Source organism: Girardinichthys multiradiatus, chromosome 4, assembly GCF_021462225.1.
Source record: "Girardinichthys multiradiatus isolate DD_20200921_A chromosome 4, DD_fGirMul_XY1, whole genome shotgun sequence".
Lineage (NCBI taxonomy): Eukaryota > Metazoa > Chordata > Actinopteri > Cyprinodontiformes > Goodeidae > Girardinichthys > Girardinichthys multiradiatus.
In genome coordinates this window covers 1994378-2019540 of record NC_061797.1, presented here as the reverse complement: position 1 = coordinate 2019540, position 25163 = coordinate 1994378, and the positions used below count along the sequence as shown (strand labels likewise).

General features: G+C 42.6%; 1 protein-coding gene across 2 annotated transcripts in view; it reads left to right on the top strand.

Moving 5' to 3' along the window:
- fah (fumarylacetoacetate hydrolase (fumarylacetoacetase)) overlaps window positions 1-25163 on the top strand; it is an 81522-nt gene that overhangs the window by 1512 nt on the left and 54847 nt on the right. For both annotated transcript variants that reach the window (XM_047364150.1, XM_047364149.1), the window contains exons 4-8: window positions 2405-2454; window positions 3016-3106; window positions 3565-3662; window positions 15850-15902; window positions 16083-16182. In XM_047364150.1, the coding sequence (XP_047220106.1) occupies window positions 2405-2454; window positions 3016-3106; window positions 3565-3662; window positions 15850-15902; window positions 16083-16182 (392 nt within the window). The remainder of the gene's footprint in view (window positions 1-2404; window positions 2455-3015; window positions 3107-3564; window positions 3663-15849; window positions 15903-16082; window positions 16183-25163) is intronic.

The window sequence follows — 25163 nt, the reverse complement described above, 5'->3', positions numbered from 1 at the left end:
CATCTAACCTCATGAGAATCTCTCCAGGGGAAACTGGGTGGCAGTGGGCAAAGAAGTAACAGAGCTTATAAAAATACCTTCTCTAAGTTCTAGAAACAGTTTGCATGAATTTGCAGTTTATTCTGTGACCTTAATCACCTATAACTTCTGTGTGCAGGAGTATTTTTGTCATGGAGTGAGTTCTGCACTTTGGTGCAGACAGGAACTCAGGAGCACCATAGTGAATAGCTGGACTTAATAATAACAAAAAGCTTAGCCTAAAATAAGGCACAGGAAATGGAGAAATGGCAGAAAACCGAGGAAACGGAGTATGAGGCAGTATAACAGAGAAAAATCATGATAACAGAAGAATACAGCAATAAATAGCAACAACCAGAGAGCCTAAATACTGAGGGAAATGTGGATAATGACATACTGTAGAATGCAAGTGTGAGTAATCAGGGGTTAAAGTGGAACAGCTAAGGCAGAGAAACTGAGAGAGGGAGACTAATTAGGACAGAGAAGCTGAATGAAGATGCAAAGAAACCCAGGGTAAAAATCTAACAGATATCTAACATGAATAAATCTGAATGTACAAAGAAAACAAAAATAAACTAGGAGACTAAACACTATTTAATTAAATAATAAGGCAAGGCATATATAACAATAATGAATACTGATTATGGGAAAAACTAAATAACATAAATAATCAACAAAGAAATAATGAGAACAACAACACAAATATTTCTTTGTTGATTATTTATGTTATTTAGTTTTTCCCATAATCAGTATTCATTAATGAGAACAACATAATGAGAACAACAACACAAATATGAAGGGGGACCGGAGGGTGTGTTCCAACTACAGGGGGATCACACTCCTCAGCCTCCCTGGTAAGGCCTACGCCAGGGTATTGGAGAGGAGAGTCCGACCGATAGTCGAACCTCGGCTTCAGGAGGAACAGTGTGGTTTTCGTCCCAGCCGTGGAACACTGGACCAGCTCTATACCCTCTACAGGGTGCTCGAGGGTTCATGGGAGTTTGCCCAACCGGTTCACATGTGTTTTGTGGACCTGGAGAAGGCATTCGACTGTGTCCCTCGTGATGCCCTGTGGGGGGTGCTCCAGGAGTATGGAATCGGGGACCCTTTATTAGGGGCCATCCGGTCCCTGTACGAGCGGAGCAGGAGTTTGGTCCGCATTGCCGGCACTAAGTCGGACCTGTTCCCAGTGCATGTTGGACTCCGGCAGGGCTGCCCTTTGTCGCCGGTCCTGTTCATAACTTTTATGGACAGGATTTCTAGACGCAGCCAAGGGCCGGAGGGGGTCTGGTTTGGGGACCAGTGGATTTCGTCTCTTCTTTTTGCGGATGACGTGGTCCTGCTGGCCCCCTCTAGCCAAGACCTACAGCATGCGCTGTGGCGGTTCGCAGCCGAGTGTGAAGCGGCTGGGATGAGGATCAGCTCCTCCAAGTCCGAGGCCATGGTACTCGACCGGAAAAGGGTGGCCTGTCCTCTTCAGGTTGGAGGGGAGTTCCTGCCTCAAGTGGAGGAGTTTAAGTATCTCGGGGTCTTGTTCACGAGTGAGGGAAGAATGGAGCGGGAGATCGACAGACGGATCGGTGCAGCTGCCACAGTAATGGGGGCGCTGTGCCGGTCCATTGTGGTGAAGAGAGAGCTGAGCCGAAAAGCAAAGCTCTCAATTTACTGGTCGGTCTACGTTCCTACCTTCACCTATGGCCATGAACTTTGGGTCATGACCGAAAGAACGAGATCACGGATACTAGCGGCTGAAATGAGCTTCCTCCGTAGGGTGGCCGGGCACTCCCTTAGAAATAGGGTGAGGAGCTCGGCCATCCGGGAGGAGCTCGGAGTAGAGCCGCTGCTCCTCCACATTGAGAGGAGCCAGTTGAGGTGGCTCGGGCATCTATACCGGATGCCTCCTGGACGCCTTCCTCGGGAGGTGTTCCAGGCACGTCCCACCGGGAGGAGGCCCAGGGGACGGCCTAGGACACGCTGGAGGGACTATGTCTCTTGGCTGGCCTGGGAACGCCTTGGGCTCCCCCTGGAGGAGCTGGAGGAGGTGTCTGGAGAGAGGGACGTCTGGGCGTCTCTGCTGAGTCTGCTGCCCCCGCGACCCGGTCCTGGATAAGCGGAAGACGACGAACGAACGAACGAACAACACAAATAAACCTAACACTCAAGGATCAGAACATTTTCACTTTATTTTCAGGTTGAGGCTGAGAGGCATTAGGGTTACCAATTCCCACCCATCCATCCATCCATCCATCCATCCATCCATCCATCCATATTCAACACTTTTCTTCAGCCTAGTAAATTGTTATTAGACTATTGGGCTTTGGACTTTTGTGTTCTTCAGAGTTTTCCTTAGCAGGTATTATTCCAAACTTTGTGTTGCTTTTTGCAGGGCATTTGTCCATCAAAGTGCAGCCATGATGCACCTTCCTGCAGATGTTGGTGAGTTCTTTCTCTTTTCTGTGAAGAAACATTTAGCAGACTGTAGATATCTGCACAGACATTTTCATCTTGCTGGGACCACCTCAACAAAAATGCCTTAAGCAATATGATACAATGCACTCAGTGAGGTTAACATTTGCTGATGGCCATGGAGTTCTAAATGTGGTATCATATTAGAACAGCTTCCATTGCCATCATTTAAATTGTAAAGGAAGTTTATATTCATTAGATTCTAATATTTGGGTGGTCAAAGTTATATTACAGCCCCAAAAACATTTTTCAAGCTGTTAAAATGCCAGGAACAAACACCAGGATCAAAAGTTTTCTCTCAACAAAATAAACAGTTTGGAATTGATTGGTTCATCATAAATATGTCATCATTTGAGTAATGCTTCTCTTTGCTAAGCTTGAAACAGCATGGGAAAAAGCACTCACATTGTGAATTTGGGTAATATTTTGAATGTGTGTGGGGGAGTGGGGTGAGGGTGGGGTGCTTATTTGAAGTAATCCTACTACTAAGAGCAACCCATGATTTAATGAATACTCATGTCTGTTTCACAGGCGATTACACTGATTTCTACTCCTCCAGAGATCATGCCACTAACGTTGGCATCATGTTTCGAGGAAAGGAGAACGCTTTGTTGCCAAACTGGTAAATGTCTAGCTAAAGCCAACAGCACCGAGCAGATTGAATCAAATCTCATGAAGAACATTTAAAGATATAGAAAGTTGGCCTAGAGACTTCCTTTCTTTCATGTAGAAATATTCATGCTTATGTAAAACTAATTTATGTTTTTATGTTATTGTTGAGGGATTTTCATGTTTACTCATATTTTCAGGATTAAGAGAGGCTGTGGGGTTGGTAACTGATGGGCTGCATTTTAATTTGGTAAATTACAAACAGGAAGGCACATACACCCATGTCTTGATGAAAATGCGATTTTCGTTGACTTTTTTACTTATAATAAAAATATAAAAATATCAAAAAGTTTAAGTCAAATGATGCCAATTTTTCACTACCAGTTATACAGCTAGGTATGTTTCTGCAAAAAAATATCCCAAATAGTTGTGTGGCTTTGTAATTCTGAACTGGATTATGGTGTTTGACAGGTTGAGGCTTCCAGTGGGATACCACGGCAGAGCATCATCACTGGTTGTTTCTGGAACCCCGATTCAGCGCCCTTGTGGCCAGATGAGGCCTGATCAAAGTAATCTCCCAATGCTAGCCAGTATTGGGCCTTGGTATTCAGGTCCTGCTTAGTTTAATTCCATTCACATGACATAGCATTGTATGTTTCTAATTAGTTGAAGAGGCTGAGATCATATTCAAGAAGTACATTGCCCCTTTTTCCACTGGCTTGTTTTTTTTGGGGGGGAGGAATAGCAGGGCAGCAGGTGTGGCAGGAGAAGTAGAGAGGACTGGTTACAAGCAACAATTTAAAGCTTTATGAGGAAGTTTTTGTCTCCACTATGGCAATAATGTGGACAAGGACTTCTGACACAAATCCACAGACTTCTGTCCATGCTGCAGTTAAGTTTTAGGTTTGATTTCGGATTTCTGTGCTCCATGGAATTAGTGGGGTCTTCCTCCTGTTTGATCCGATGCAGGCAATCTGATTACTGGCAGCTGCTCTCTGCCTGCTTCCTCCTCTTCAACATACTGGTTCCCTTACGAGCCGTCAAGTGAAAACCTTCTCATTCCTCCTGGTCCAATGGCCGATCAATAAACAAAAAAGGGGAAGATAAAGTGGGCTCCGCTTTCTGTGGAATAAAAAGTGCACACTCCAGAAGTTAATTTAAAGTCATTTAAAGACATTTCAGTTTCTCCTTGGAAACATTACAGCACTTTATTTCAGGGCTCCATGATGGAAACATTGGGGTGTCTCAAAGATGAAAAAGTAATGATAAACAATTTTCAAACAAGTGGGAGGCTGAAGGTTTATGCATCTGTAACTCAAGAATGGTCAGCTTCTCCTCCTTTGGCAAAAAGGGAAAAATATGAGGGACCGTCAGCAGTCGACTGTAGCAAAAATAATGAGGAAAATTTTGTCTCCTTGGGTTTTTCTTGAGTTGCGTGTAAGGCCTTTGGTCGGTAATGTAAAACTTGCTGGTCCAAAAAATCTAAAGAAGCCTCTGACTGAAGACACTCTGTTGTTGTATGACAGACACGTGAAGAGGATGCTCAGGGTTCTCCATAATGTTCTTCATGTTATGAATAATCCTTCTTTGCACAATGAACTCCAGAGGTTCCAGAGGAGTCCCCAGAACAGAGCCAGTCTTCTTTATCAGCTTGTTGAGCTTCTTGAAGTCCCTGGCTATGATGCTGCTACCCCAGCAGATGATGGCAGAAGAGATCACACTCTCCACAGCAGACTTATAGAAGACATGCAGCATCTTGCTGCAACATCGAAGGACATTGAAGCTTCCTCAATTCAATTCAGTTTATTTATACAGCGCCAATTCACAACACATGTCGTCTCAAGGCACTTCACAAAAGTCAGGTACATACATTCCAATTAATCCTAATCATTGAACAGTGCAGTCAGATTGTTATTTATTCAAATTGGACAAAAAGTTTTTCTGTCTAAGGAAACCCAGCAGATTGCATCCAGTCAGTGACTTGCAGCATTCCCTCCTCCCAGATGAGCATGTAGAGACAGTGGACAGTCACCGGTGTTGACTTTGCAGCAATCCCTCATACTGAGCATGCATGTAGCGACAGTGGAGAGGAAAAACTCCCTTTTAACAGGAAGAAACCTCCAGCAGAACCAGGCTCAGTGTGAGAGGCTATCTGCCACAACCGACAGGGGGTTTGAGAGAAAAGAGCAGAGACACAAAGAGAACAAAGAAGCACTGATCCAGGAGTCCTTTCTATGGGAAGGAAAAGTAAATGTTAATGGATGTAACTCCTTTTGTCGTTTCATCTACAAAGAAAGAACAGATAAACTCTGAGCCAGTTTTCAAGGTTAGAGTCTGAAAGAGAGCACATAGAGTTCCACCCACAGTAAAAGCTCAGTCAATTGCCATGTCTAGGAGAGAGAAAGGGTTAAACACTGAAAGACAGGGCCATGTGGATCATCGGTAGAGGGTGAGCATTAAGTTGTTGCCAGCAGAAGCTTGGACGATGCCCCTCTCCAGAAAGGTGTCACAGGTAGACACAGAGTCAGGCCGGGTGTAGCTTCTAGGAAGAGAAAAGAGAGAGAACATAAAGTTAAATGCTGAAATAACAGCAAATAATGCAAAGTTGGAGAGTAGTGTGAGAATGTAGCAAAGAGGTGAAAGAGGTCATTATGTCCTCCAGCAGCCTAAGCTTATAGCAGCATAACTACAAAGTTAGCTCAGGATAACCTAAGCCACTCTAACTATAAGCTTTATCAAAAAGGAAAGAGTTGTAGCCTTAATAGTAGACAGTTTGTCCATCTAGAGCCCACTGATGACCATTGTTATACTAAAAACCACAACGATTGGGATACCTCTCTCTGTCAGATTGACCATAACCATTGGAAAAGAGAGGGGGTCATACAGGTAGCAGAAATGGAGGGTGTGTTTGCACCTCAACCATAACTGAGCCGGTTTAGGCTAAAACTGACTCCCCCTTACTCCATCCAACAGGGAGGGAAGAAGAGGGAGATAAAAAAATAAGCAAGATAGCTCAGGATAACCCAAGCCACTCTAACTATAAGCTTTATCAAAAAGGAAAGTTTTAAGCCTAGCCTTAAAAGTAGACAGGGTGTCTGCCTCATAGACTAAAACTGGGATCTGGTTCCACAAGGGAGGATCCTGATAACTAAAAGATCTGCCTCCCATTCTACGTATAGAGACTCTAGGAACCACCAGTAAACATGCAGTCTGAGAACAAAGTGCTTTGTTAGGAACGAATGGAACAATCAGATCTCTGAAGTATGATGGAGCTTAATCATTAGGGGCTTTATATGTGAGGAGCAGAATTTAAAATTCTATTCTGGATTTAACAGGGAGCCAATGAAGGGAAGCTTAAGTGGGGGAAATTTGATCTCTCTTTTGATTTTCATCAGAACTCTTGCTGCAGCATTTTGAATCAGCTGAAGGCTTTTAACTGCATTTTGCAGACATCCTGATAGTAATGAATTACCATAGTCCAGCCTTGAAGTAACAAATGCATGGACTAGTTTTTCAGCGTCACTCCTGGACAGGATATTTCAAATTTTGGGAATGTTCCAGAGATGAAAGACGGAAATCCTAGAAACCTGTTTAAAATGGGATTTAAATGACATGTCCTGGTCAAAAATAACACCAAGGTTTTTTACTTTATTATCGGAGGTCAATTTAATGCCATCCAGGTTAAGTGATTGACTAAGCAGTTTATTTTTTTGAAAACTCTGGTCCAAAGACGACAACTTCTGTCTTGTCTGAATTTAAAAGCAGAAAATTTAAAGTCATCCAAGTTTTTATGTCTTCAAGACATACTTGTAGTCTATCTAACTGGTCGGGCTCATCAGGATTCATGGATAAGTAAAGTTTAGTGTCATCAGCGTAACAGTGAAAATGTATTCTATGCTGCCTGATAATTTTACCTATTGGAAGCATATATAGTAAAGAGAATTGGCCCAAGTACTGAACCCTGTGGTACTCCACAATTAACCCTGGAGTCTAAAGATGATTTATCATTTACATGAACAAACTGGAATGTGTCAGACAAATAAGATTTAAACCAGCCTAGCGCTGTTCCCCTGATCCCTACAGCATATTCCAGCCTTTTTAAGAGAATATTGTGATCGACTGTATCAAATGCAGCACTGAGATCTAACAGGACAAGTACAGACACAAGTCCATTATCTGAGGCCATAAGAATATCATTAGTGACTTTCAGCAGAGCTGTTTCAGTGCTATGATGAGCTTGGAAGCCTGACTGAAACTCTTCAAACAGGTCATTGCTGTGTAAATGCTCACACATTTGATTACCAACTATTTTCTCAAGAATTTTAGATAAGAATGGAAGATTGGATATATGTCTGTAATTTATTAAGTCATCTCGATCAAGCGAAGGTTTCTTAAGCAAAGGTTTAATTACAGCTACCTTAAAAGCTTGCGGTACATATCCATTTACTAAGGATAAATTAATCATATCTAAAATAGGGCTGATAATCAAAGGGAACACTCCCTTAAATAATTTGGTTGGGATTGGGTCTAACATACAAGTTGAAGGTTTAGATGAAGTTAATATTTCTGATAATTCAGGATGCTCCACAGGATCAAAGCAGTCCAAACACAGATCAGGTTCTACAGTTACTTCCAATGTTGTCTCACTTGCTGAGGATGAAGTAATCATCTTCGAGAGTATGTCAAAGATTTTCTTTTTAATAGAATCAATTTTATTTTGGAAGAATCCCATAAAGTCATGACTGCTAAGAGCTAAGGGAATGGATGGCTCAACAGAGCTATGACTCAATCAATTTGTGAAGGGGCAGAAACAAAATTATTGCCCTCCACTGTATTTTTCTATGATAATGAGAAAATCAAAAGTGGAACAGATTCTTTAAAGGTTGTTACAGCATTGTCTGATAATGATCTACTATAATGAAATTTTCTTTCAGGTGTGCAGTATTCGGTTAAATTAAACTCAAAGGTTATTAAAAACTGGTCAGACAGGACAGGGTTATGAGAAAATATTGTTATGTCTTTACGCTCAATGCCACATGTCAGCACAAGGTCCAAAGAATGAAGACATAGGTGGGTAGGTTTGTTAATGTTTTGAGCAAAGCCAATTGAGTCTAAGATAGCATTAAAGGCTATATTTAAGCTATCAGTTTCAGTATCAACATGAATGTTAAAATCTCCCACTATAATAACCTAATCTGTATTTAACAGTAAATCAGATAAAAAGTCTGAAAACTGATCTAAAAATTGAGAGTAAGGGTCTGGTGGATGGTACAAAACAACAAACAGAAGTGGTTTTAGTGCTTTGCAATTTGGATGAGGAAACCTAAGGATTAAATATTCAAAAGAGTTGTAGTTATTGATTGGTCTGGGACTAGTCAATAAATCGGACTGAAAGATGGTTGCTACTCCTCCTCCTCGCCCAGTATTTCGAGGAATGTGAAAATTTAAATAATTAGTAAGAGTTGACTCATTTATAGAAACATAATTCTCTTGCTGCACCCAGGTGTCTGTGAGGCAAAATAAATCAATCTGGTTGTCACAAATCAGGTCACAAACTACTTCTTTTTAGTCTGAGTTGTGTTTATTTTTATAAAATTTTCCTGATTTCCTCGTTTTAGATAATTTTTTAATCTATTCAATTTTGGTTGTAGGCGAGACACTGTCTTAATAGGGTAATGAGTGGGTAGCAGTACAGAAGCTGCAGAGAGGAGTGTTGAACTATGACCCTGCTTCCTGGTCCTCGAGAAATACATTCTGCTGCCCCTTCTTGTAGACGGGTTCATAGTTGCATGTCCACTCCAGTCTGTTGTCCAGGTGAAGAAGATATTTATACTCCACCACCTCCACTTCTTCTCTCATGATGGAAATAGTGTTTGACCTATTCTTGTTTCTCTTAAAATCTACAATCATCTCCTTTGTTTTATTCACGTTCAAGATGAGATGATTGTTTCCACACCATGCCACAAAGTGATCCACCGGCTCCCTGTACATCTCTGATCCACCCCACGACTGCAGAATCATCTGAGTATTTCTGCAGATGACAAGAGTCTGTCTAGTACTAGAAGTCTGAGGTGTACAGAGTGAAGAGGAATGGTGAGAGCACAGTCCCCTGTGGTGCTTCTGTGCTGCTAACTAACTCTTGCTTTCCAGCTTCTCGTGTACACCTCCTTGATGTCTCTTATCTTGACTTTAAGTTGCTTCTGTATACTCCTCAATAATTCCCAGTCTCCCTCTCTGATTTATCTTTTTTTGTTAAGCACGTCCTTTACGTCCCTGGTGATCCAGGGTTTGTTATTGGGGAAGCATCTCACCGCTCTGGTGTGGATAGTGTTATCCACATAGAAGTTTATATAGTCGGTCACACACTCAGTTGATTGATGTCCTCTCCATGTGGCTGGCATAGTGCGTCCCGGTCTGTAGCCTCAAAGCAACCTAGTAGGGCTTCGTCTTCTCACAGTTCTCTTTATTACAGGTTGCCTCTGAACAATGGGCTTATATTTTGAGCAGAGACAAACAAGAGTGTGATCTGCTTTGCCTAGAGGAGGTCTTGCTTTAGAGATGTATGAGTTCTTGACATTTGCGTGAAACAAATCCAAGGTTTTGTTTTCTCTGGTAGAGCAGCTGACAAACTGTTGAAACTTTGGAAATGTAGCAGAGAGTGAAGCATGGCTAAAATCACCATATATTGCCACAAACACATTGGGGTGTTGTGTCTGTGGCTTAGCAACAACTGAGCTGATGGCATTACATGCAGTGTTGGCAACAGCTAAAGGTGGAACATAACCTATTGCCAAAATAACACTGGTGAACTCTGAGTAAATAATATGGACAAAAACTTACTGCTAACAGTTCAATATCTGGACTACAGAGACGAATGTCCTGGATAACATCATCTGTTGTTCACAAGTACTGCCAGTCCACTTCCTTTGTGTTGTGATTATTAATATGAATATATTATTTAATAATTCATATTAATACTTTAATATTTTATTAAATAATATTTCAGTCTGTTAAGGGTTGTCCTGTGAATACCAGCCCAATAAGGCGGTGGTACAGCAAAACTCTGTACACACACAGAATGAATTCAAACAATTTCGTAAAATACAATAATTTATTAACAAAAATAAGTCAACTCAAAGTGTAACATATCAACAAATTATTTTCTATGCTAAACCAACCCAACTATACTACCAGGCAGAATGAAAGAATATGGAAGACCAATGGGCTATGTACAATATAAACAAGTGAATTAAAGATGGCTGAAAACCATGACCGAAAGAGTGATGCAATATTACCATGTTTGAGAACCAATGGTTATCTTAAAGAATCTGGAAATTAAGACAAGTTAGTCTTCGCACCAACTTAGCAATGATTGGTATACATTTAAACCACCGTTCAAAATGCAAGATCAGATAAAACATTTTGATTAAACATTTTAAAGAATGATTTGCTGAATAAAATCAACTTTCTGGATGACTAATTCTCAACGGTGTTTAATTAGCTGCCTTTGTTTATTAAAATAATATTTAAAGGATATTATTTTGAATAAGAACCAAACCTTTTGGATAAATGGGTCTTAATGGTGTCTAATTAGCTGCCTTTATTTAATAAAATAATATTCAAAGAAATATTAAGTAAATATTAAAATATTGAAGGAAATTTTTTGAATAAGAACCAAACCTCTGGATAAATGGATCTTAATGGTGTTTAATAAGTTATCACGTTTAGTAAAATATTATTTAAGGAAATATTACTTCCTGGATTGGAAACTAACAACTGGGTAAATGATCTTCGATGGACTGCGATGGACTGACGACTTGTCCAGGGTGTACCCTGCCTCTCGCCCATAGACTGCTGGAGCTAGGCACCAGCTCCCCCGCAACCCACTATGGAATAAGCGGTAGAAAATGACTGACTGACTGACTGATCTTCAGCTGACTCATAAAGTGGACATGTTCTTAGCCGTTGGCGGTTGGAGCTAACAAAATAAGTTTATAGCTGGTTACCAGGATCAAACACATACCTTTAAAATATCACTAATAAAGGGTTCAAATGCATAAGCATGGACGCCGCTTTATGGCCAGTCTGTATTTAAAAACCCACCCTTTTAATAAAGTTGTCTTAACTTTAAAAAAAACAAAAATGCAGAACACATTCTTAGCTGAGTGCTAGTCTGCTGGCACTTACTGTAGCTGAGTTTCTCAACACAAACCAAAATAACAAACATTTAACAAATATTTAGATTATGTAACTCTAAACTAATCTTCTCAGCTCAAACAAAACCTGTTACGTGAATAGTGCTGAGGAGAAGTTTTCTGGGGCAACAAAGTTGAGGAAAGCATCCACGGTGAACAAAGGGTTAACTTGCAGCTAACTTCCGTAGCTGTGGGCTGAACAGTACGCAGAGCGCTGTGCTGTGTTGCGGTACCTTTGTCCTTCCTTTAGACAGGGAAAACCGCTCCAGTCTGCGTTGTAGAGACTTGGTCTCTGCTGGGAACTCCTGGGAACACAGTTTCGCTTCTGTAGATCTCAGAAAGAAAAGTCAAGCCACACTTGCACCTTAATTACCCCGGGTCATGAATGAATTCTGGATACACAAACAGCAATTCATTCCTACTTAACTTAGTGCATATGATCACATGATCGTATGACACTCTTGGATCCAGTTTGAAGAGTTATGTCTGTTTGCCAGCAAAGACACATTAGCACGCGGTATACCTCCTTCCAGTTTTGCTGGGGGCCTGCGTGGAAAAGGTCTGTTTGTTGGAACGTGGGGTTTTTATTCAAACAGTGAAGTCCGTTGTTACCCCTCTTGTTCCTGTTCCTGGCTGTGCTGCAAGTAGGTTAATGCGATTTATTTTGAAAGTTCCAGAAAAGTTCTTACTGGCCTTTAATGTTATAACTTATGGCTGGAGTCCCAAAATTTGCATTTGCTGTTCCTCTTTAAATCTCTGTCTGCTTGTATTGTCAGAAAGCCTGACAGAGAGACAATGGAGTCAAGTATATGATTCTGCAGCCTTGTCTCAGTGAAACACATAATACTTTATTCCCGATACACTGGCTGGGTTTGGGGTTCATCCAACTTGTTTCCCAATGATCTCACATTGCCTATCATAATGGATAGAAGAGATGGTTTGAACCTCCTCCTCGTGTCTGTTCTCTTTGCTCCTGCTGTGCATCCACGGTGCCTCCTTTTCAACTCATCAGAGATCTGGGGTGGTAGCTGAAGTATTCTTTAGCTTTTGTAATATTATTCAGCTGCTCCCATTAGTAAAAAAAACAACCCCGTTGCCATGGTGACATATAACAAAAAAGTATCAGCAAAAATCCTTCCAGCTGCACAAGATACCAAAGAGAACTAGAAACCTGCAAGCAGCTTTGAAGGCCCTCGCAACCCTCAGCGCAACTCGGGCTGTTGAGCGACCGCAGGAGCCTGGCATCGCCTCCTACACGCCACATACAATGACACCGCGTCACTTCAACACGTCGGCAGTAGGTGGCACTTTGAGCAACATGTCATATTGTCTTCGGTCATGCAGAGTTTCAGTCTGGCAAAAAGCATTCAAAATTTCGAGTAAATCTGACCTTCCAGATGGAAGCTGCACTCACTTGTTTGTTTGTGGGTGGGGCTAAAACGACATCATCAATTGACTGTGTCAACATGGCCATCATTAAGTCATGATCATGTATACTACTTTTCAAGTGGATCCGATGATGAATGAGGGAGATATAGCCCTTGAAGTGTCCTAGGGGGCGCTATTGATCCAAATTTCAATGTAATCCAATAGAGCTGTTTGGGGGCTGACAAAGATCAAGCATATTCAGTTTGGAGTGAATCGGACCTTCCATATGGAAGCTACAGTCATTTGTTTATTAGTGGGCGGGGCTAGAGTGATGTAATGTATTGACTGTGTCAACATGTCCAGCATTGATACATGATGATGTACAGGAAGTTTGAAGTGCATCTGATCAGGCATGAGGGAGCTAGAGCACTTGAAGTGTCGTAGGGGGCGCCGTTGAGCCAAATTCATATGTAATCTAATAGAGCTGTTTAGGGGCTGACAAGGATCAACCATATAGAGTTTGGAGTAAATCGGACCCTGCATGTGTAATTTAGAGGCAAACGTATCGCCATGGCGTCACATCAGATTTTGCCACGCCGCCACGGCCACACCCTCCAGCCAAACCTGTCAGTACTGGAGATTAAGTTAGGCCAGCGTGTTATCTGTCATTGGAGACAGTTTCATGTTGATTAGCTGAAGGAGATCAAATATGGCCCACACTAAGTGAAACATGATACTTCCTGTTCTGAGGGGGCGGGGCTTCGATGATGTCAGCATCTGATCAGTGAATATTGTTCAGGGCCAGAGGTAGATCAATCCCAGAAGGTTTCATGTGTCTGTGACTTTCTTTGTAGAAACTATAAGAGTTTTGTGTTTCATGGCGAGAAGTCAGATTTTGAGGCGTAGCCACGCCCACATACTTTAATGTAGCAAAAGCTTTTGATAACTTTTGATCCCCAGTGCCTTAACACCATACTGATTGATTTCTATTTCTGTAAGTCAAAAGCTGTAGGAGGAGTTCGCTCAGATTCAACGTGTGTAAATGAGACAAAATGGCGGCTTTGATCCAAAATGGCCAACTTCCTGTGAGGTTTGGACAATGGGTCCAAGAGACTTTTTTGTAGGTCCCGAGAAGTTACATAAGTGTACTGAATTTCATACACCTCGGACACAGCATGGCTTGGGGCTGGTTGTCGTAGTGCTCCTAGAGGGCGCTGTTGAGCAATTAGGCCACGCCCACCAGTTTTATGACTGGAAATCTTTAGGGGGCTGGACCAGTATCAATCCTGTTGAGTTTGTTGGCGATCGGCTTAGAAATGTGGAACTAACAGGCAAAGGTAAGGCCATGGCGTGACGTCTGTCCTCGCCACGCCACCATGGCCACACCCTCCCGCCAAAAGTCTCTGTGTTCCAAACCAACTTAGACCATCTTGTTATCTGTCACTAGGGACAGTTTCGTGTTGATTAGGTGAGGGGGGTGAAATGTGGACCTTTCACAGTAAAACATGACACTTCCTGTTCTCAGGGGGTGGGGCTTAGATGATGGCAGGATGTGACCATTGAATATTGTTCAGGGCCAGATGTGGATCAATACCAGAATGTCTTGTGTGTCTGCAAGTTTCCTTGTAAGAGCTATAACAATTTCAATTTGTTTGGTGAGTCGTCAAAATTTGAGGCCAGGCTCCGCCCCCTCAGCATGCTCAAAAAGTCACAATTTTGATAACTTTAGATCCCCCATCCCTTCTGAGCAAACTGACCCAATTTCAAGGCGATCATTCAAAATCTCTAGGAGGAGTTTGATCAAATACGGATACAAGAAACGGCAAAAATGGTGTCAAAATCCAAAACTCAATCCAAGATGGCCGACTTCCTGTTTATTGTAGGACGTGGGTGCAAGAGAGTTTTAGGTTAAGTCTTGGGGAGTTCTACAAGTGTTCCAAATTTCAAAATTGTACGATAAAGTAAGGTCAATGCGGAGGGTTTTTTGAAAATTTCAGTGGGGCGCTGTTGAGCCATTTTTACTGCGACTTTCGTGAAATCCTTAAAATACTTAAATTTCACACACGACTGATAGCTCCGCCAAATTTGCTGACTTTTTGTATATGTTAAAGCCGCGAAAAAGGCAATTCATTTGTCGCCAGAATAATAATAATAAACATTCGAATTACAATAGGCCTTCGCAGCTGCTTTGCTGCTCGGGCCTAATAATCATCCATAAAAAAACAAAAATCTATTTTATGCACTACAAGAGTCTTTGAGTTCTTAAAAAGAATTAATCTGAGCAAAAAGCAGCAGAGATGCTCTAACCTGTTGCCTCCTTGAGCAGCACAATTCTAGAATCTTAAGTTTGTTTAAATAGATAGATTTCATAGTTTGTTGTTACTGACCTCGTTACTGACCTTGTAAATGCACATTAGAAAAACGGTCAAAACCTCTTACAAAACACTCTTCTAAACCCTGTGGAAAGCCTTGAAGTTATTATAGCTGCAAATGATTGGCCAACATTGTATTAAACCCTTTGAAGAATGGAATGTCACCAGAGTTCCTATATGTGTGAAGGCAGAGATGTGAATATGTTTAGCAATATTTTGTATGATGCCAGTTTTATTTTGTTGTTCTTTTAATTTAATAAAAAAAGTCTGTAACATAAAAGATGAACCAAAAATAAGCTAAAATGCTAATGAGTTAAATGCTATATACATCAGGCATTAAACCTTTTGACTGTTGCTGTACCATGCATGCTAGGAGTTACCTGCTAAATTATTTAGGCCAGGCTACATACATATAGTGTTTTCCAAAAATAGTAGCCAAACCAGGAAGGTACAACTGTGCTGACTGGACTCCATATAATGGCTGAGCATGTAAACTACCTAACTGCTGTTCCAAACATTACGGACTTTTAAAATGCGGGGGCTTTTTTGTATAAGGTTTGTAATAACAAGGTGGAACTGAAATCTTTGCAAATAATTTACTGTATTTAGTGTGGAATTTGCTATTTAAACACAGACCTAATTTTCTTTATTTAAAAGGTAATAATTTTAGCAGTAGTGGTAAGTCAAATTGATAAAGTCTCTGTTCCAAACATTGTGAAGTAAAAAATATGCATTTTGAGAAAATATCTTAGTTACTGCTGATTTTTACAACAGATAACACAGCATGATGTAACTACGTTTACCTTTTGCTTCTCTCCTAGCAAAACCTCCTGTATTTGGCCCCTCCAAGCAACTTGACATTGAGCTTGAAATGGTGATTACACTGTTTATTTTATAGAACCAAGACACCGAGTACTTGTGTAATACATCAAGAAACAAACTATGTGTAACTGGAGAAAGGGCTATCCTTCTCCTTCATTAGTCAGTCTATAGGCTTTAACACGTCAACATACATCAGTGTTATTTTTGTCTGAACTTCTTTTTTTGTTAACAGGCATTCTTTGTAGGAGGAGGTAATAAGCTGGGGGAGCCCATTTCAATCAACAAGGCTCATGAACACATCTTTGGGATGGTCCTCATGAATGACTGGAGTGGTAAGAGCTTTTATTGATATGACCTACAAATGACTACTCATCAACAGAATTACATGAACTAATAGGAGCTCCAGAGTAAAAATATTTAATGATCAAAGGTGATTTGAAGCCATTCTTGCTGACTCTGAGTTTAACTCAGAGAAAACTGAATGTGTTCTAACACAGCCATTTGATGGGTTAATACACAGTGGTTTGCTTGAAAATACACAGTTCCTACTAAGGAAGTATAGGTGCTACTCGGAAGCCATAGGAGTAGTCACACATTTCTCAGTGAGAGGGGTAAATTAAGAAAATGATGCTGTAGAACTTCTGCATGAGTTAGTGGCACTCTTTACAAAGGAAGGTTCGGGAGTCGACGGTTGGGTAAACTGTTTATAGTTGTCACCTAGTTAAAAATGAGGCAAATGTGTCTACAGTCAGATTGGCAGTAGATGGCGCAGGTGGAGGGTAAGAAGAATTTCTAAGCTGGAAAATAGGTGCCGAGTGTCAATAATACTGTAAATCTTGTCAATGTAGAAAGCCTGTTTTGCAGTGGTGACACTGGCAGAGAATGTTGACAGTAGTACCCAGAATTTTGTTAGATCTGAACCATTTCCTTTGTGCAGTTCTGAGGTTTGTATGCAGTGACTAAAGGGTATCATTGAGCCAATGTTGGGACTGCTAGGATTCAATTCAATTCAGTTTATTTATATAGCGCCAAATCACAACACATGTCATCTCAAAGCATTTCACAAAAGTCAGGTACATACATTCCAATTAATCCTAATCATTGAACAGTGCAGTCAGATTCAGTTATTTATTCAAATTGGATAAAAAGTTTTTCCGTCTAAGGAAACCCAGCAGATTGCATCCAGTCAGTGACTTGCAGTATTCCCTCCTCCTGGATGAGCATGTAGAGACAGTGGACAGTCACCGGTGTTGACTTTGCAGCAATCCCTCATACTGAGTATGCATGTAGCGACAGTGGAGAGGAAAAACTCCCTTTTAACAGGAAGAAACCTCCAGCAGAACTAGGCTCAGTGTGAGTGGCCATCTGCCACAACCGACAGGGGGATTGAGAGAAAAGAGCAGAGACACAAAGAGAACAAAGAAGCACTGATCCAGGTGTCCTTTCTATGGGAAGGAACAGTAAATGTTAATGGATGTAGCTCCTTTTGTCGTTTCATCTACAAAGAAAGAACAGATAAACTCTGAGCCAGTTTTCAAGGTTAGATTCTGAAAGAGCACATAGAGTTAGTCACAGTAAAAGCTCAGTCAATTGCCATGTCTAGGAGAGAGAAAGGGTTAAACACTGAAAGACAGGGCCATGTGGATCATCGGTAGAGGGTGAGCATTAAGTTGTTGCCAGCAGAAGCTTGGACGATGCCCCTCTCCAGAAAGGTGTCACAGGTAGACACAGAGTCAGGCCAGGTGTAGCTTCTAGGAAGAGAAAAGAGAGAGAACAAAGTTAAATGCTGAAATAACAGCAAATAATGCAAAATTGGAGAGTAGTGTGAGAATGTAGCAAAGAGGTGAAAGTGGTTATTATGTCCTCCAGCAGCCTAAGCTTATAGCAGCATAACTACAGAGATAGCTCAGGATAACCTAAGCCACTCTAACTATAAGCTTTATCAAAAAGGAAAGTTTTAAGCCTAGCCTTAAAAGTAGACAGTTTGTCCATCTAGAGCCCACTGATGGCCATTGTTATAGTAAAAACCATAAGGATTGGGATACCTCTGTCTGTCAGATTGACCATAACCATTGGAAAAGAGAGGGGTCATAGAGGTAGGAGAAATGGAGGGTGTGTTTGCACCTCAACCATAACTGAGCTGGTTTAGGCTAAACCTGACTCCCCCTTACTCCATCCAACAGGGAGGGAAGAAGACAGAGGTAAAGGATCAAGTGGGTTTGGTGGATAGAGGACACAGACTATCCAGACAAGTACTCTGTATAGAGCAGAGTGGCTCCGTGGCTCTGTGGCATCATTAACCTCCACGGAGGTTAACCACCATTAACTTAGAATAGGCAAATTGGGTGGTAAGTGGTTCCTCCAAGGCCCTCCTCTGCTCTTCTCTGTGGTGATTGACCCCCTTCCCTCTCTGGGGAAGGGTGGCCTTTGGATGTATGTGGCTCCGATCTCCTCTGTGTCTGCCTCAGGTCCTCGGGGGCATGTCTGTGGCTCCTCAAATCCACTGTTGAATATTATTATGGATAGAATAGGCAAACTCTGAGCCAAGATGGTGCCGCAGATGGTCGCCTCGGCGTGTTGGTGCGCATTGTTTTGTTTTGTTTTTTGCTTTAAAACGGTCTTCTGTGATGGTACCCGGAGCTCTCTCACCAGAGAAGAACTCATGAACATCAGGGCTACTACACCAGAGGAGTTATTTCCAACTTTTCTGCCTACTGCTCTGGAATTTTTGGACATTCTGGTCAAAGGTGCGCTCACCTTTGTTCACGCGGTGAAACGCCGGAAGAGAGGGAAACGGGCTGGGGTGCTGGTACGACTTCGCCAGCGTGGACTACGAACACCGTTACCTGGAATATTTCTCTCAACAAAGTTGACGAACTACAACTGCTGTTGGGGAAAAACAGGGACTTTTATTCATCGGCAGTTTTGTGCTTCACGGAGACGTGGCTGTGTGGATTAATACCGGACTCTGCGCTGCAGCTGGCAGGATTCCAGCTCTACAGAGCGGACAGAGACACGGAACTCTCCGGCAAAGCAAAAGGTGGAGGAATCTGTTTTTACCTCAACAGTGGTTGGTGCAACGACGTGACAGTGATTCAGCAGCACTGTTCTCCAGACCTGGAATCCTTCATCATAAACTGTAAGCCTTTCTATTCCCCCCGTGAGTTCGCTTCATTCATCCTGGTCGGTGTTTACATCCCGCCGCAAGCTAACGTGCAGGTCGCACAGCGCATGCTCGCCGACCAGATACTGAGTGTGGAGCGGACCAACCCGGACTCCTTAGTAATCGTCGTTGGTGACTTTAACAAAGGTAATCTGACCCACGAACTCCCCAAATATAGACAGTTTATAAAATGTCCGACCAGAGAGGACAACATTCTGGATCACTGTTACACCACCATCAGAGACGCTTATCACGCCGTCCCACGTGCTGCACTGGGCCAATCCGACCACATCATGGTCCACCTGATTCCTGCATACAGGCAGAAACTAAAGCTCTGCAAACCTGTTGTGAGGACGACAAGGAAGTGGAGCAGTGAGGCTGTGGAGAATCTCCAGGCGTGTTTAGGCTGTACAGACTGCGATGTGTTCAGGACTACTACCAACAGTCTGGATGAGTACACAGAGGCTGTGACTTCCTACATCAGCTTCTGTGAGGACAGCTGTGTACCATCATGCACCAGGGTGAGTTACAACAGTGACAAACCCTGGTTCACAGCTAAACTCAGAAGGTTAAGACTGGATAAGGAAGAGGCCTTCAGGAGTGGGGACAAAGACATACAGGTCCTTCTCAAAATATTAGCATATTGTGATAAAGTTCATTATTTTCCATAATGTCATGATGAAAATTTAACATTCATATATTTTAGATTCTTTGCACACTAACTGAAATATTTCAGGTCTTTTATTGTCTTAATACGGATGATTTTGGCATACAGCTCATGAAAACCCAAAATTCCTATCTCACAAAATTAGCATATTTCATCCGACCAATTAAAGAAAAGTGTTTTTAATACAAAAAACGTCAACCTTCAAATAATCATGTACAGTTATGCACTCAATACTTGGTCGGGAATCCTTTTGCAGAAATGACTGTTTCAATGCGGCGTGGCATGGAGGCAATCAGCCTGTGGCACTGCTGAGGTCTTATGGAGGCCCAGGATGCTTCGATAGCGGCCTTTAGCTCATCCAGAGTGTTGGGTCTTGAGTCTCTCAACGTTCTCTTCACAATATCCCACAAATTCTCTATGGGGTTCAGGTCAGGAGAGTTGGCAGGCCAATTGAGCACAGTTATACCATGGTCAGTAAACCATTTACCAGTGGTTTTGGCACTGTGAGCAGGTGCCAGGTCGTGCTGAAAAATGAAATCTTCATCTCCATAAAGCTTTTCAGCAGATGGAAGCATGAAGTGCTCCAAAATCTCCTGATAGCTAGCTGCATTGACCCTGCCCTTGATAAAACACAGTGGACCAACACCAGCAGCTGACACGGCACCCCAGACCATCACTGACTGTGGGTACTTGGCACTGGACTTCTGGCATTTTGGCTTTTCCTTCTCCCCAGTCTTCCTCCAGACTCTGGCACCTTGATTTCCGAATGACATGCAGAATTTGCTTTCATTCAAAAAAAGTACTTTGGACCACTGAGCAACAGTCCAGTGCTGCTTCTCTGTAGCCCAGGTCTGGGGAATGCGGCACCTGTAGCCCATTTCCTGCACACGCCTGTGCACGGTGGCTCTGGATGTTTCTACTCCAGACTCAGTCCACTGCTTCCGCAGGTCCCCAAGGTCTGGAATCGGCCCTTCTCCACAATCTTCCTCAGGGTCCGGTCACCTCTTCTCGTTGTGCAGCGTTTTCAAGTGGGAGCCAAACATCAGCTCCCTCATCAAGAAAGCCCAGCAGAGGATGTTCTTCCTGTGGCAGCTGAAGAAATTCAACCTGCCAAAGACTATGATGGTGCACTCTACACAGCCATCATTGAGTCCATCCTCACCTCCTCACCTCCTCCATCACCATCTGGTACGCCGCTGCTACAGCCAAGGATAAGGGCAGGCTGCAGCGTGTCATTCGGTCTGCTGAGAAGGTGATTGGCTGCAGTCTACTGTCGCTCCAGGAACTGTACACCTCCAGGACCCTGAAGCGGGCAGGGAAGATTCTGGCTGATCCCTCCCACCCCGGTCACAGACTCTTTGAGACTCTCCCCTCTGGCAGGAGGCTGCGGTCCATCCGGACCAAAAACCTCACGCCACAAGAACAGTTTTTTCCCATCTGCCACCAGCCTTGTTAACAAAGCCCGGAAACCACCCTGACACATCTATATCTAGTCTTTTTTCTCTTTCTGCAGGTGTAGAAGCAGACTTCTAGAGAGTTTTTTCTTGTATTCTCTTTATCCTTCCTCCGTCCGGTCTATTTTAACTTTTTGCCCCACCTTTCTCTCTTTCTTTTTTTTATTGCCTTTCATTAAGTCTCTGTGTCTATTGAAATAATCCCCATTTCTAATAAGGTCTTTTATATATGTCAAGTGTTCCATTTGTGAAAGTAAATCTGTTGGGCTCCTTCTTGGGACAACAGCTACTCTGCCGGATAAGACATGGGAAAAAAATGGTTAGTACATCCATTGGAGAGGGGACAACATATAACGAAGTGCAAAAAATGACTAGCTGCTCAGCAAAAATGATCTCCACTTGGAAAGCAAAACCAGACAGATGTGGAAAATGAAATACTACCATTTGAATGTATTGAAGAATAGCCAGAATGGCAAAGACTCTGACAATGATCAGCTCAAAGAAGATCTGAAGTTAATGGTGAGTCATGTGACAATTAGAAGACACCAGGGGCGCACTGGCCATCTGTGAGTTCTGGAGAATCACAGAATGGCCGGTGGCCGCCACACATCAGTTTTTTTGTTACCTAGCAGATCTACTGTTTCACATTACAGTCCTGTAGGTGGCAACAATGTGTCCTTAACTTGAATGCTAACCAGTAGCTAGCCATCCATACTCCCCAGCTATTTGAGAAAAAAGGGGAGAAGTAGTGAAACGCTTATGTAACAGATATAGGTAAATAGTGGTAAAAATGCAAAGGGTGGAATGGGTGGTGCTGTGAAATTTAGTGGTGGAAGCCACTAAATGTCACATTTTCCTTTGCTCAGTGCAAATTAAATGACATAATTAAAGTGAAATAATGATTAGTAGTTAAAACAGCTCCACTTTAAACACCACACTTGTAAAATGCATTAATATTATATATATATATATATATATATATATATATATATATATATACAGTACAGACCAAACGTTTGGACACACCTTCTCACTCAAAGAGTTTCCTTTACTTTCATGACTATGAATACTGTAGCTTCACACTGAAGGCATCAAAACTACAAATTAACACGTGGAATTATATACTGAACAAAAAAGTGTGAAACGACTGAAAAGATGTCTTATATTCTAGGTTCTTCAAAGTAGCAACCTTTTGCTTTGATTACTGCTCTGCTCACTCATTCTGTTGATGAGCTTCAAGAGGTAGTCACCTGAAATGGTTTTCCAACAATCTTGAGGGAATTCCCAGAGTTGCTTAGCACTTGTTGGCCCTTTTGCCTTCACTCTGCGGTCCAGCTCATCCCAAACCATCTCGACTGGGTTCAGGTCCGGTGACTGTGGAGGCCAGGTCATCTGGCGCAGCACCCCATCACTCTCCTTCTTGGTCAAATAGCCCTTACACAGCCTGGAGGTGTGTTTGGGGTCATTGTCCTGTTGAAAAATAAAAGATGGTGCAACTAAACGCAAACCGGATGGAATAGCATGCCGCTGCAAGATGCTGTGGTAGCCATCCTGGTTCAGTATGGCTTCAATTTTGAATAAATCCCCAACAGTGTCACCAGCAAAGCACCCCCTCACCATCACACCTCCTCCCCCATGCTTCACGGTGGGAACCAGGCATGTAGAGTCCATCCGTCCACCTCTTCTGCGCCGCACAAAGATACAGTGGTTGGAACCAAAGATCTCAAACTTGGACTCATCAGACCAAAGCACAGATTTCCAATGGTCTAATGTCCATTCCTTGTGTTCTTTAGCCCAAACAAGTCTCTTCTGCTTGTTGCCTGTCCTCAGCAGTGGTTTCCTAGCAGCTATTTATCATGAAGGCCTGATTCACATAGTCTCCTCTTAACAGTTGTTCTAGAGATGTGTCTGCTGCTAGAACTCTGTGTGGCATTGACCTGTTCTCTAATTTGAGCTGCTGTTAACCTGCAACTTCTGAGGCTGGTGACTCGGATGAACTTATCGTCGGCAGCAGAGGTGACTCTTGGTCTTCCTTTCCTGGGGCGGTCCTCATGTGAGCCAGTTTCTTTCTAGCGCTTGATGATTTTTGCTACTGCACTCGGGGACAGTTTCAAAGTTTTCCCAATTGTTCGGACTGACTGACTTTCATTTCTTAAAGTAATGATGGCTACTCGTTTTTCTTCACTTAGCTGCTTTTTTCTTGCCATAATACAAATTCTAACAGTCTATTCAGTAGGACTATCGGCTTTCTACTGTATCCACCTCCTGCACAACACAACTGATGGTCCGATCCCCATTTAAAAGGCTTGAAATCCCACTTGTTAAACCTGACAGGGCACACCTGTGAAGTGAAAACCATTTCAGGTGACTACCTCTTGAAGCTCATTAACAGAATGCCAAGAGTGTACGTAGCAGTAATCAAAGCAAAAGGTGGCTACTTTGAAGAACCTAGAATATAAGACATATTTTCAGTTGTTTCACACTATTTTGTTCAGTATAAAATTCCACATGTGTTAATTCATAGTTTTGATGCCTTCAGTGTGAAGCTACAATATTCATAGTCATGAAAATAAAGACAACTCTTTGAATGAGAAGGTGTGTCCAAACTATATATATATATATATATATATATATATATATATATATATATATATAAAATCACACACATATGGACACTCGGTTTTGGCTGGCCGAGTCAAAGTCCAGGGCTGTTTAGTGGCCCCAGGTTGTTGATGAGAGCAAGATTGTTCCTTTTGGGTCCAAGGACTACAGAGAGTTTGTCAGATGGCCACAAACACTGAATTAAAGCCACAGTACACTCTGTTCAAGCATCGTGGTATGAGGAGCTTGGATCCTGGCCAAAACTTGGGAGACAGGATCCTGGCCAGAGCTTGGGAGACTTGCATCCAGGATGGAATTTGGGAGACTTGGATCCAGGACAGAGCTTGGGGGGTATGGATCCAGGACAGATATTGGGGGGTTTGCAGAACTCTGGAACAGGAACGTGAGGAATGTCATCCTCGAGCCTCTCAGAGAACTCGATCAACCCTCCCAAGACCATGTCACCATCATCAGGCTCAAGCCCGATGATGGCTACGTTCTCTGGGGATGGCCTAGTGACTGGCAGACAGGTGGTGACGACAGGACCCCCTGACTTGAGCCCAGGACGCCTGACCCTCTGGGGCAGTAGCACTAACGTTGGATTGACCCTGGCAGGATTGTGGCAGGAGCTGAGGTGTAGGACTGACCCTCCGTGGCAAGAGCTGAGGCATCTGGCGGACCCTGGAAGTCATGAGCTGAGTCATTGGGCAGGCCCTTGACTGTGGCGGGAAGCAGACGTGGACACCGCTGCTGCGGCTTATTAGAGAGATGGAGAGAGGAGCTGGGAAGCTGATGCTTATGTTGTAACCAGTTATAACATATGCAGTGCTCTTAGTTGCTAGCTTATAACATTTGGCTGCGATGGCCCACCAAGAGTTAAGCTGTCCGGAGAAAATAAAGATATTATGGAGAGCATCCTGGATATACAAGCTCAGGGCATGCGGAACACTCTTTTCTTCTCCGACATACCACTATGGGTAAAGGAGGATGCTGAATCACCAGTCCTTGTATTTCTCCAATGTCAGCTGAAACGTAAGTACGGTGAATGGTAAATGGCCTGAACTTGTATAGAGCTTTATCAAGTCCCCAAAAACGCGGATATCCTCAATCAGAGGCGAGTATTATTCCCAATCAGGAAGAAATATATCAGCGAAGGCACCAGAGCTACAGTGGCTGTAGATAAACTCAATGTTAATGGTTAGTTCAGGGACCCGGAAATAACTCCGTGGCTTTATTATGAGCAACAGGTTAGTCTAAAACATGTAACACTGGTTAGATATGAGTTTTGCTAACTGGCAATTGTAATCAAATGTAAAACACAGTTCAGTATGATGTTTATGCTACTGGATGTGGGCAGGGCCAAGGCTGGGCTTTTGAGTATCCACTTTTTTTCTCCTCTGATTTTGTCTGTTACTGCATCTCTTTGTC